The 13,937-nt window shown below is 40.0% G+C and overlaps 1 protein-coding gene and 1 long non-coding RNA gene across 7 annotated transcripts in view; one reads left to right on the top strand and one right to left on the bottom strand.

Moving 5' to 3' along the window:
• Positions 1-2,318, bottom strand: part of CFAP299 (cilia and flagella associated protein 299) — a 601,366-nt gene extending 599,048 nt beyond the window's left edge. For 3 of the 4 annotated variants that reach the window (XM_078445989.1, XM_060654789.3, XM_060654790.3), the window contains exon 1: positions 2,208-2,318. In XM_078445989.1, the coding sequence (XP_078302115.1) occupies positions 2,208-2,318 (111 nt within the window). Of the gene's footprint in view, positions 1-1,819; positions 1,987-2,207 lie in introns of those variants that run through there. The other variant, XM_078445990.2, reaches the window with a different exon arrangement.
• The window catches only part of LOC132693304 (uncharacterized), a 32,377-nt gene continuing 20,715 nt past the window's right edge, over positions 2,276-13,937 (top strand). For all 3 annotated transcript variants that reach the window (XR_013555228.2, XR_013555227.2, XR_013555230.2), the window contains exons 1-4: positions 2,276-2,367; positions 2,515-2,723; positions 3,014-3,060; positions 4,992-5,052. This is a non-coding gene — a long non-coding RNA (uncharacterized LOC132693304). The remainder of the gene's footprint in view (positions 2,368-2,514; positions 2,724-3,013; positions 3,061-4,991; positions 5,053-13,937) is intronic.

Below are 13,937 nucleotides of genomic sequence, written 5' to 3'. Positions count from 1 at the left end.
GATAACTATATCACCTTTAACTTCCAGAAAATTAATTTGTCCTTTAAAAAGTGTTCATTCTATTAGCCCTTTCAAAAATGCTATCAATTATATTTTTAAATTCTAAGAATTCTTTCTTGCTCTCTGCTCCCTTTTCATAGCAGTCTATTAATTTGCTTATAGATTTGATAGATATTAAAATGCCTCTGAGATAGAAAATTAGAATTTATTTAAAGTTGTCTCTGGGTTTTAAATGTTTTGTTTGACATTAGTTACCCTCCTTACTCACCTTGGGCTATCTCTTTGGTGCTATTAGGTTTGCTCAAACATCTGTAGACACACATGAACAGAGGACTAGATTAACTGATATGGACATGAGTGTGGATTCCCTCTAGTTGTACAGACCTAGTTCCCTAATTGGACTCACCTCGGAATAGGTGAGTTGTGGCAGTTATGTGTAAAAGAGACTCCACTTGAAGATATGTGGGCATGAAGAAGGAAGCAAAGTTGGGTTATATCCCACTCTCTCCAACCTAACTGTTGAAATAAGAAGGGCTTGGCAAGGGGCACCTGGGTGGCTCAGTCAATTAGGCATCCTACTCTTGATTTTGGCTCAAGTCCTGATCTCAAGGTTTGCAAGATTGGTTTGCGAGATCAAACACTGCATTGGGCTCTGCGCTGACAGTGAGGAGCCAGCTTGAGATTCTCTCTCCCCCACCTCTCTCTCTCTCTGTCCCTCCCCCACCAAAATAAATCAATAAATAAACCTAAAAAAAGAAGGTCTTGACAACAGATTCTATTTTTCTCTTCAGCACCTAGTCTGAACTTCTAGCACTATTTAGTTATTCTGAGCTCAGTTCTGATTATCTCTCAGGCCCCTTTACTCCCTCCAGGTCCCCTTATTAGACATGTATTTCACTTTCTTTGGAGAACAGTTCTCTCATTTATTCTTGGGTTAAATACTGCCAAGGGTATATGCTACGTATAGCGTGTACCTCTGCCTTAGCTATGTAGAATTAACGTTCATATCTAGCACATGAATGCATTTCAAAGAATAAGCACTTTTCAAACCTTGCAATCAATATTTAAGTAAGCATGTAAGAAAAATCTTGCTAACATGATCTCTGGAGCCCAAAAATCCACCACAATGCAGAATTAGCTGTTGCAGACACGGGGTTTGGGGAGTTGGCTACTAGATGCAAACCCTTCAGAGATTCGGCTGTGGTTTGGCACCACCCAGTGGCGCTTGTTCTGCCTGGCCTAAATAGGAAGGAGGCATTCTGGGGCTGTGTCTTGGCTCCCCGCCAGCAGAGTCTCCAGGGCAGTGCGCCTTTAGTCGGCCTGGTCTGGCAAGATCCCAGGGCTATAGGGATCCACCCACCGTTCACCTCCTGCCTCTCAGGACCTCTCAGCCTGTTATTTTCCAGCCCATCCTGGTTCGCCTCCCAGAAGACAAGAACTCTCTGCCGCCCCCACTCCATTATCTCCCCCACCCCATCAAACACACACCTTTAAAGAGGGGGGAGGAAGATGGTTGCTGAGTGGAAGACAGTGGCCAACCCCATGACGTCTAACTTTGCAGTATAGCAGGATCTTTTTTTTTTACTCTCAATATTAGTTGTGATTCGCAGCTCGATAAACATAAATCAGGAATATGCCTACATATTCCTGTAGTGCCTACCCATAATTAAGGGTACGAGAGTGGGGTGGAGGTTTATGGGCCCAGATGCCCTATATGACACCAGATACACCAGGTTGGTGTCGCCACTTGCCCTGGAAGGCTACTCTCTTCTGTTCTTTAATACAAAGTGGCAAAGCAAAGAGAAACAGCGTGCCAGACCTGCATTACAGCCCAGCGCAAGGGTCTCCGCAGGTCTCCGCATCCAGCCACCTCCTCGCAGGCAATGACTTTGGAAAGAATGGGCCGGGAGGCCTCATGTGAGAGGGAAAGGCAGATTTTGAAGACTCCCTGCGGGCGTGCGGGCGCACCCGCATGTTTTCACACGGGCCGCCACCTCCAGGGACCCGAATTCTGGCCGGACTGAGGCCGTACCGGGCGGGTTCAGGAGCCGGTGATTCAGCTCCCCGCCCCTCTGGCGCCGCCGTCGGGATACTGCGGCGCCTGACGTCGCCAGAGTCCACCGCCAGGGGGCGACCACTCCATGAATGGGGGATCGGGAAGGACTAAGAGGAAAACGGGGTCCACGCTGCGGTGCCGCAGTTCTTACCTCCAGGTAGTACAGGTCCACGGAAGTGATCTGCGAGTCGAGGAAATCTTCATAGGTGTTGAACTGAGTGACTACGTTGTCCACGGCCGTCAGCCTCTCTTCCTGGTCCATCTTGTTGCCTTAGCCGAAGCGTCCCTAGCGACAGAGGCGCCAGCGTCAGGTCAGGAAGTTCCACCCCCTTCGTGTCTTTTTTCCGATCAGTTGGGAACCGGTGCGGAGCCTCGGAAGTTAACCCCACCCCCACCCCCACCCCCACCCCCACCCCCCGTGTTCGTTACTGAGTTTCGTGTTTCCCCGTAACTCCTAGGAACGCGGTCTCGAATTACCCGCTTCAAATTCAAGCCTGACACCCGTCAGCTGATTCAAACCTTGGTGAAACGTGGAGCCACGTGAGAGATGCAAATTGCAATCCAAAATTAAATATTATGAGACTGCCAGGATGTGTCGACAAAATATTCTAGATCAGCACTCTTAATCTCATTCTAACGCAATGTTATGCGGGACAAAAATACCGAGGTTAGCACTCAAGAAAGTGAAGGTCTATTTTTGCAAGAAGTGTATCTCAAAACTGACGTCTTTGGAAATGATCTTGTATCAAAAAACAATAATAAAATATTTAATGATTTGTTATATTATTTTTAAAAATAAAACTTAAAGGCAAATTATTGCTAATGTTTGGATATGAGGAAGAATTTATGAATTTCCCAAATGAAAGAAATTCAGTGAGAATATCTTTGAAAACCTCTTTTGGCCCCAATTGCTTGTTTTTTAAACTTGTTTTCTTTTTTTTTTTAACTTTCAATAAGCACACAATGAAAGACCTTGCCTTTGTCGAAGCTGCCTTTTTTAAAGGGTAAGTAAGATATCTGTGGAAAATTAGAAAGTAAATGTTCTTACTAAAGACATTCCCCTTAGAACAAAGTTGCATTTTTTAAAATGGATTTAAAGTAATCTAAAGTGGCAGCTGGTGAAACTTCAGCATTCTTATTTGGATTTTAGTATTTTACAATTCATATTTGCAAATTAACACACAGTACAATACTGAGCCTCTGGTAGTTGCTCTTTAAGTACTTACAGAATTGATTCTGAAGATTTTCAGGTGTGCTAAAAAGGTTTCTTTTAATGAAGATATCTGGTAAGATACTTGGCAGTCAGCTTTCCCAATTTAAAAAGGTCATCTCAAAAATCACGGTGTCACAAATGTACAAATTTTAAGTGATGTGGGCACAATAATCTCTAAGATATTACCGACTTATTTTTTTTTAAGTTTACTTATTTATTTTAGAGAGGGAGAGAGCAGAGGTGTGTGGGGAAGAGGGACAGAGAGAGAGTACCAAGCAGCCTCTGCGCTCAGCACGGAGCCCAATGAGGCTCAATCCCACGACCATGAGTTCATAATCTGAGCTGAAATCAAGAGTCGGACACTTAAGGGACTGGGCCACCCATGCACGCAGAATCACTGACTTGTTTTTTAATTAATGAATTATCTCTTGAAATATTTTAAAAGGCATTTTGGACATTTTTTGAATGCAATTTAATCATTGCATTCAGGAGACCAGAAAGGATAGAGAAACCCTGAGCACTCAAAATACAACAAAAAAGAGGGATGCCTGGTACAATGTGCCTACTGTACTGAGTAGAGCATGCAACTCCTGATTTCAGGGTCATGAGTTGAAGCCCCATGTAGGGCATGGAGCCTCTTAAAAAAAGAGAGAGAGAGACAAAAGTACAACAAAAACAACAATAATAACAACATTTATTGAACACTCCCTGCACGTCAAGCACTGTGGTAAGTGCCAACAATGAGTTACATCCTTAACTACTATTTGTGCTACAATTAACAACCACCAACTTAACATCATCTAATATCTGAAAAGATATGAAAATTCAAATAGCCCAAGAATGAAAAGAAATCATTCTTGCCACTTAAGACATTCTAATAAGGGGCATAACTTTCAATATTCTCTATCGTCTAGAGAAATTCTATAAGTCACTCCTGAAAGAAGCATTATTTAGTGTGAATTGAGCACAAGCAAAGGCCTGGAAAAGTTTCAGCCACTTACTGTATACAGAAAATACAAGTATTTGCTTTCTTGTAATATTACTAAGACCTTACGATGTGCCAGTTCTGTTCTAAATACTTCCTACGCATCAACTTGTTTAATCATGACACCAAGTCCACTAGAAAAAATAGTGTTAGCATGATTCACAACATAGAGTGAATCTAAATGAATTGGTTTGAAATCTTAAAGATAAAAATAGCAACACAACTTATGAATCCTGATTTCCCACAAAGGGAAGTTAAGGTAAGTAGAGGTTTGAAGAGCCACATGGAATTCATTATGAAAGTTGTTTTTTTGTTGTTTTTTAGAAAAAAATATATATGTTTTTTAGAAAAAAAATATGTATATATTTATATATATCCAATTGAGAAAGGCAACATGAACTTAGCACAAATAACAGGAGCAAAAGGGATGCATATTCTAAGATGTGGAGGAAAGAAAGATCAGGTTCTGTGTAGGGGAAAGCTGCACATTGTTTTGATGTTATGAGGGGGCCCCTAAGAAGTGTAGAGGAAAAGAAGGTTCCCAGAGGAAGAAACTTGGTCGGAAGGCTTTGAGTGCTAGGTTGAAGAGTTTGCAGAAGGTAGTAATCATGTCCTTGAAAAAGGCTAGGCTACAATAACAATGGCTTTGAGTGATGATCATGCACTACTGAAAAAATTCTGTCTTCCTGTCAAAGTGTCTGGGTGCCCCTATTTATATCGATTATATTTGCTTTAAGGTCCTCCTCCATCAAGATTTCATCACTTTCAAGAAGCAGTAAAGCATCTAGAAAATCTCAGGTTCGTTAAACTATAGCACTTTGATTACAAAGGCCTGTATTTTAGTAAAGTGTGCGGTCTTTGTTTGAATATTATACTATTATGATCCATTGGGACTGTGCATTTCCAGTGGAAACCTCATTAAATTTACTATTTGGTAAACAAGTCTTTGATGAGGTAAGCTCTAAAGCACCCAAATTTAAACAATTATGCAAATACTTTCAGTCAATGAGTCTAGCTGTGTCTCCTAACTCAAAACATTTAGGGTGATTTTCAACCAATAGGTTTCTCTATGAATATTTAAAGAGAAAAAGAAAGTTTAGAAGTTTAGCCTTGTTCCTTACAGAAAGGCTTGAATTATTGTAGGTTTAATTCAATTGTCTTTTGTTTAACTTTCAATTTAAGTTCAAAACTACTTTTTGACAAGTGCCTGAGAAAAAGACAGTAAGAGAGAAATTAATGAGCTTCAGCAAGTCCCTATTTCCAACTGCAAAGTCTTTGTTATGATTGGGAAATACTTTATTTTGGAAAACAATGCATTCCTACTTAAAGTCTGGGATTTTTAAAGATCGAAACCTGGAATTTAGCCACAAATCCCAGCAATTTCATTCCTTGCAAAAGGACCAGCAAGGAAAAAATTTTTAAAAAATTAAAAAATAAAAATAAAAAAAAAAAAGGACCAGCAAGGATTATGTACATTCACAGTAAAACTCCAAAATGTAAATGAGAATAAATATGTGCTATGTGAGAATAACAGGATATATGCCATATTTAGGTTGGTGTTGAGTAGGAAAAAAAAAAGCACAAGGGTAAAACAAAGGTCAGGAATGTAGGAAAAATCTAAGTATAAGTGTGTCTTTAAAATAAACAGGCATTGGTACTGTACTTACCTGGTAGAACTATGTAAAAGAATTTCAGGGGTGCCTGGGTGGCTCCGTCAGTTAAGCGGCTGACTTCAGCTCAGGTCATGATCTCACAGTTCAGGAGTTCAAGCCCCACATTGGGCTCTGTGCTGACAGCTCAGAGCCTGAAGCCTGCTTGGGATTCTGTTTTTCTCTGTCACTCCCCTGTTCATATTCTGTCTCTCTCTCTCTCTCTCTCTCTCTCTCTCAAAAATAAATAAACATTAAAAAAATAAATAAAAAGTAAAAGAATGTCAAATTAAACTCTACAGTTTTCTATTTCCAGCTGTTCAGCAATATACTATGGTGTCTGGGAAAATGAATAGAAAACATACTTTTGGTAGGTTGACAAGATCGGAAGCGGAATGCCTTGCTTATTATGTCGATGGGATGCTAAACACTCTGAGTAAGAACTTGAGGCTCTATTAAGATGGATTTAACACATTATCATCACTTAAGAAAGAAAAACATATGCTTGCTCTAATAAGATAAGAAATTTGTGTGTGTGTTGTTGCCCAATTGCTTATTAAGTTTCCATGGATTGCAAATGAGCACTATTGCTTAATCATGAACCAGGAGAGCTCTTTTGTGCTTTGTAATAATGATGACATTGAATTTATTTAAGATGTTTCTTATGATGAGATCACTGGACCTTCACACCATCTCAGTTATTCTAAAGTGCTGGAGTTCTGGTTCCACAGCTTCTCCGTCTGGAGACACAATGTTTTCCTATGCCATAAGTCCCAAGTTTTCTCTTCTCTTGACTGTATCTAACAGTGTGTAAGGAAGGATCCAGAAGAGAGAAAGACAAGTCCCAGGAGCAGGGTTGACGGGTCTTAGCAGCTGATAAAAGTTGAAAATTACTACTGTGCTATGAGATAGATGAGAGATGTCATAGCTACAATCATCTCTTTGGAACAGAGGAAAACTTGGCCTCTCAATGGCTCTTAGAAGGTTTATCTAACAGTTTCACTGAAAATTCCCTCAACTTGTTTGTCTACATGGGAATTAGGATCTAATCTATAACAAAACTTCCCTTGAGTGGCCAGTCTCAGAACACATCACGTGGAAATAGAGGGCCACCGCTGCCGATGCAAAGCTGCCTATTTCAAGTGGGGGTACTCAGCACTGACACCACAGTCTTAACTGTTTTGTACCTTCGATTCACTCTTATTTTCTACAGTGCCTTTCCCTATTTTCTCTTCTGTCTTTAATCCTGCATCCTCCTGTTTCAAAGCAGGTAATCTTGACTTCTGTTCCACAAAGGAATAAAGTAAAAGCCATCAGATTAGATATCCTTCATTCAGATACACAAGCTTACTCACACCTCGGTTCTTCTTCCCTTTTGTTTCAAAGGAAGAGATTTACATCCTCTTAGGCCTCTCCTTCTGCCTTCCCAGGATTTCTTATTTTGATTATCACCTCTATCATTACTTTCTCTCTCTTCTCCTTCCTTTCACTTCTCTCAAAATCTCCCCCCTCTCCCCAGCCTCTTTTCCATTTTATCTTTTTTTTTTTTTTTTTTTAATGTTTATTTATTTTTGAGACAGAGAGAGACAGAGCATGAACGGGGGAGGGTCAGAGAGAGAGGGAGACACAGACTCCGAAACAGGCTCCAGGCTCTGAGCTGTCAGCACAGAGCCCGACGTGGGGCTCGAACTCACAGACCACGAGATCATGACCTGAGCCGAAGTCGGCCGCTTAACCGACTGAGCCACCCAGGCGCCCCTCTTTTCCATTTTAAAACCAACCAAAGGAAATTAAAAACAAGCCTCTCAACTCCACCGCCCACTTCAGCTATGGACTCTCCCACCTTTCATAGCAAAGCTTCTTGAAAGAGTTAACTTCAATCACTCTCTGCCTTTTCTTACCTTCCACTTTCTGCCCAACACATTTCATCTAGTTTTACACACAGTTCCACTGAAATTTGTTACCAGTCAGTTATGACTTCCTTGCCCTTGAGGGTCAATGGGCATATTTTTTTTTTTTTTCTGTCCTCATACTACTTTGATTCTCAGGTACACTGGGTCTTGTGAGCACTCCTTTTTCTTCAAAAGTTTCTTAACTTCCCTCGCATGACTTAGCCTTGAGACTAGTTGGTTGGTTTTCCGTCAGCTTTTTTTTTGTTTGTTCATTTTTTAGGGTTTCTTTTTGCTGGCTCCCCTTCCCCTTAACTACTTTTTAAATGTTTTTTTAATGTTTTTTTGTTTGTTTGTTTGTTTTGAGACAGAGAGAGACAGAGCATGAACGGGGGAGGGGCAGAGAGAGAGGGAGACACAGAACCGGAAGCAGGCTCCAGGCTCTGAGCTGTCAGCACAGAGCCCGACGCGGGGCTCGAACTCACGGACCGTGAGATCATGACCTGAGCCAAAGTCGGACGCTTAACCGACTAAACCACCCAGGCGCCCCCCACTTAACTACTTTTTAAAAATTTAGAATGTCTCAGGGTTCTCTACCAGGCCTTTTTCCTGCCTCTTTACTGTCTCACTTTGAGATCACACCCAGGTCCATAATTTTACTTCTGGCCTACATGCATATGGTTCCCAAGTCTAGAACTAGCTGGGTTACCTTCTTGAGCTCCAATGAAACATCGAACTTCTTACCAGATACCACTGGATGTATAACGTGTATAAAATTGGCTTGTTTCTCTTCCCCTGCTCCTCATCTTGCTCCTACCCCAGGGTTCCCTCTGTCAACATACAGCCTCCCCTTCTTTTGGTGGTTCTTGGAAAAAATTGGGAAGACAGTCATGACCCTTGCCTCTCCTTCACCCCTGAAATATGCAACCTATTATTTTAGTCTCCCAAGTATATCTCTTGTAGGCTTCGATTTCTTCCCAGTCTCATTGCCATTGCTTCCTTGACTAAGCCAGAGACTGACACCAACACTCCCAAAATAGCCTCTTTCCTGGTTTCCTTATACCCCACTGGCTCCATTCTACTCGTCCCAGTGTAATCAGTGATTGTTTAAAAACACTGATGTTATTTCATCATGTTCCTCTGACAACTTCCATTGTCTTCCCATAGCCCTTAGAATAATATTTTTTTAAAACATAGCTTACGAGGCCCTCCACATTCTGACTCTCCTCTGACCCCTCCGTCTCACCCATGACATTTTCCAACTACACTGGACTGCCTTCAGTTTTTAAAGAAGCCACAATTTCTTTTGTCACTGGATCTTTAAATATGCTGTTGCCTCTACCTAGAACATTCTTTCAAAGTACACATTCTTTTAACTAATTAGTTCCATTTTACAGATATTGGTATAGATAGAAGTATAGAGATGTAGTAATTGATCTTCTCTTACATATTCCCAGAGCAGTTTCTATTCCCCTCATTGTTATGAACATCTCAATTATAAGGTATTTGCAAAATGTCTATACTCCTTGTTAGAATCTATACACATGAGGGGCGCCTGGGTGGCTCGGTTGGTTGAGCATCCGACTTCAGCTCAGGTCATGATCTCACGGTCCGTGAGTTCGAGCCCCGCGTCAGGCTCTGTGCTGTCAGTTTGGAGCAAGGAACCTGCTTCGGATTCTGTGTCTCCCTCTCTCTCTGCCCCTCCCCCACTCATGCTCTGTCTCTATCAAAAAATGAATAAACGTTAAAAAAATAAAATATTTACAAAAAAGAATCTATACACATGAAGGCAAAGACTTTATCATCCCTGTTCACCTCCATTTTCTCAGCATCTGACATGGCACCTGAAATATACTGGGTCTTCAAAACATTTGCTGAATAGGGGCACCTGGGTGGCTTAGTTGGTTAAGCATCCGACTTTGGCTCAGGTCATGATCTCACAGTTTGTGAGTTCGAGCACCATGTTGGACTCTGTGCTGACAGCTCAGAGCCTGGGGCCTGCTTCAAATTCTGTGTCTTCCTATCTCTCTGCCCCTCCCCCACTAGCGCTCTGTCTCTCTCTCCTTCAAAAATAAATAAACATTAAAAAAAATTTTTTAAGTTGCATAAAAAACCATTTGCTGAATAAAAGTTTCCTGTATGTTTTACTCATTCACTTCTGGAAACTACCAAGTAAAAGGCAATACACTCAGTGTGAGAACTATAAACAACCTAAATGTTAGCACCCAAGTTTTAGAAAGGTGCTTTACATTACTAGCATAATAATAACGTAAGACAAATGATATTTTTGAAGCACTATGCAAATCCAGAGCAGCTAAAAGTCACTTCTAACTGGAAGATTCAACAAAAGTTTAAAGCATAACATGGCCTTTGTAGTAAATTTGAAGTATTGAGATAGGAATATGGGACTCTGCATAAATGTCCATGTGACATGGTCAGAAGCTGACCATGTTGAGATTTGTCAATTTAATAAACTCCAACTGTATTGTCCAAGTAAAGGAGAATCAAAAGAAATGTTTGGAAAGAAATGCTAATCAGAATTGTACTTTGGAAAGATTATCCTGACAGCAGCAAATGACTGGAAGGTTGGCAGAAAGACCTCTTAGATCTAGAAGAGAGGAAGGAAGGGAGTCGGAGTTGGAAAGTAAGTGTAGGAAAGACAGATTCAAGAAACCTTGGGGGAAGGAATTCTATAGAGCAGTAACTGAGTTCAAGTTTAATACCTACTTTTTACACCTGAGTAAGATTAAAAAAGATTTTCATTTTCAATCAAACTTACATCGGCTTAAAATAAGAAACACATCAATGTGGTTGGTTTTTAATGAAAACTTGCTGATACTTAATAAATTCAAATAATGAGGCACCGACTTGAAGATAAAAAATTCAGATGAAATTTCAGAAGAAAATAAAAAGTGACATCTTTAAAACCCCAGATACAAGGTGGAAACAGGCTGCCTCTCTGAGGAGTATATTTAGCCCCTCTAAAATACGCAGTGACCTCTATAGAATTCCTAAGAGGAGAGGCTGGATCTATTTTAAACCACTGTCTTCTTTCTAGCCTCTGAGTACAATGTCAGAGCTCATTAGATATTCAAGTATTTTTGCAGCCATGGTAATAACACAACCTGTTACAACTAAGCCAATATAAAAAGGGTCTGGAAGGAAGATCACTATACTTCACTAGCCTCTCTAGAAGAAGCATTAAAGGAAGAGATGCCAATTCCATTAAGAGCTAATTAACTCATTGTACTTGGCTTTGATTCTCCAGGATCTCAAACATTCTCTGACTGCAGATAAATTAAGCACAGTAATTGCAATAAAAGACATTTTGAGCCATCTCTCCCACTGACTCTTACTTATCAAAGCAAAGGTAAAACTTACTCACCCAGCAATAATTTAACATAACCAAATCAAGCTCTGTGCTACGTAGGCCCTGAAAGTACAATCAAAAATAAAGTCTGGTCCTTTTTATCTTCAAGGATATTGACATTTTGGGACAGGAGACACAAAAGGCGTGAACTGGTAGTTGATTGAGTGAAGAAAAATAAGACAAACTAAGCAGGTTTGGGGAAACAACTTTGTAAATAAATGAGAAAATAAAACTTTATAGAAGTTATGATAAAAATGTTTGCAAGGTACAACATGGAATGGGGTAAAAAAAAAGTTTTCTATGTGGGAAGGACAGACTTAACAGAAAGAATGCAAGCATGTTGCATCTTAAGAAATCAGAAAATCATTTTGTCTTCTCTAAAAGAATGAGTTTAGGTTGGATGATCTCTGCGATCACATCTAGCTTCAAAATTCTGTAATATTCTGTTATAACGTACGCGTTCATTAAGCGTTTACATCTAATCTGGAGGAAGTCTCTGAGAAGAAAGGGGAACAGTGGAGTCATTATCCTATAATGCACTTTGATGGAAGAAAACACATACTGTATTAAATGACTGCAAATAACAACGTGCTTGGCAAGATGACCATATTGTCTCAGTGTGTCTGATCTCTTGTTCGAAAAAAACAAATGTCTATTTCACATCTTTTTTCCATTCAAAATTGTCACCTTCCTCTCCCTGTCTTTCCAACCCCTTGACACACTCCCCATCTACCCATTTATCCATCTCTACCTAGCAGTTTCACTTTTAAATATAAAAACAGGTAAAATGAATATTATTTTTAGGAAAATGCAGATATCACTAGAGCTAACCCTCGCCAAGTAATCTGAACAGTCAATATTTTACCATCTTAGAATATATTTTTGAAGAAAAGTTAAAAGATTTTATAAATGGGCACTAGTGTCATTTGCCAAAATGATGTTAACATTAGCCAAAGGAACACAAAAGTATTGATTTCAATAACCAAGAGTGAATATTTCTGGCAACTACAGTGTTTCAGCAGTAAATATTTTAAATGCACACTTAATTTAATGGACAGAACACAAAGGTGTACTTATGTGACCATACTAAAGCATCCCCCCGTGTTGTCTTTTCTATCAGGACCTCATTAACATTTTTACTTATCAGGGTTTTTTTTTAACTTTCTCCGAAAACTTCTCCTTTTCCATGTCCATGCAGAATATCTACTATCAGGTGAATATTCTAATATATAATTACTGGCCCACATCTGTGGGGAAATAGGTGCAACTTACATAAATGGGTTAGAAAAAAGCTTAGGGTGGAAAGTCGCCACCAAGAGGCAAAAGTACCAGAGCTTAGCTAGCGAGATATTGTAATAGGATCACAACTAACTTGTTATATCACCTGCAGGAAATTAATTTCCATGTGATGCCAATATCACAAACTCCAGTTGCCTCCCCCAGACCCTTTGCTTCTTACACACACAAGTTAATGATTACTGTCTGATTGTTTTCTCCACGTTCATGTGTGTAAGATCTTGTTTTCTTCACATGGGTAATATCTTGAGAGCTCATTAAATATGGAGACAAAACCCCTCTTTGGGTCTCTTGCCTCCTCCCAGACATTAGCCTCTTTTGCATTCAATTCTGCATCTACCCTTTTGCTGGACAAGAGAGAACTCTAGACTCACAGTCTGCGACACACATCTTTTTTATTTTTTCAAAATTGTTGCTATCCTCAGAGTTTCAAATTTCTTTGAAAATTGTTTTCTCCCAGGGCACATCAGTGTTAATGTCTCTGATCTGCACTATAGAACATCGAAACAGAGGAGGTAATGATAGCAACACAACTGAAATGGCTGTGACTGAGTCTGATAAAATTAAAGTTTTAGTAAAGACCAAAACTTGAGGGGCACCTGCGTGGCTCAGTCAGTTAAGCATCTGACTCTTGATTTCACCTCAGGTAATGAACACATACATGGTCACGGGACTGAGCCCTGCTTGGGATTCTCTCTCTCTCTTTCCCTCTGCCCCTCCCTTCTCCTGCTCCTGCTCTAATATGCACTCTCTCTTTCTCTCTCTCTCTCTCAAAAAAAAAAGTTAAAAAAAATCAAAACTTGAAAATGTGGCTCTATGTGCATGCTTATCCATAACCAAATGCATTAATCATAATTCAGGCCTCTGCTTTTGATGCCATACATAATGAACCATGCTTCTTAATGTTTCCTCTTTCCATTTACTATTTGGTTTATGAGTCAATTATTGGATTTTGAGGGGTTTTATAAAGGACTGATAATAAAAATTGATTGCAAAGTACTCTGAAAGCCTCTCCTGATAACTGTTCTAGAGAGAAAAACAGGTTTTTACTCTTCATAACGTTTCCCAGTAGATTATGTATTCCAGAAAGAGTGTACATGTAATGTAAATTCCTAAATTTTCTTAAAATATATTTTAAGGATATTGTCCTTTACTTCAATTAAAAATCTAGTATTGGGGCGCCTGGGTGGCCCAATCGGTTGAGCGTCCGACTTCAGCTCAGGTCGCGATCTCACCGTTCGTGAGTTCGAGCCCCGCGTCAGGCTCTGGGCTGATGGCTCAGAGCCTGGAGCCTGCTTCCGATTCTGTGTCTCCCTCTCTCTCTGCCCCTCCCCCATTCATGCTCTGTCTCTCTCTGTCTCAAAAATAAATAAACATTAAAAAAAATTAAAAAAAAATCTAGTATTTGCCTTGAAGCATTACTGCACTGGGAGCTATCAAGAACAATAACAGTATTGGCAATTATTTTGATTAAATTAG

This window comes from Panthera onca, chromosome B1, assembly GCF_046562875.1.
Source record: "Panthera onca isolate mPanOnc1 chromosome B1, mPanOnc1 haplotype 2, whole genome shotgun sequence".
Taxonomy (NCBI): Eukaryota; Metazoa; Chordata; class Mammalia; order Carnivora; family Felidae; genus Panthera; species Panthera onca.
The sequence above is the reverse complement of the archived record's forward strand: the minus strand, read 5'-3'. Positions and strand labels throughout refer to the sequence as shown.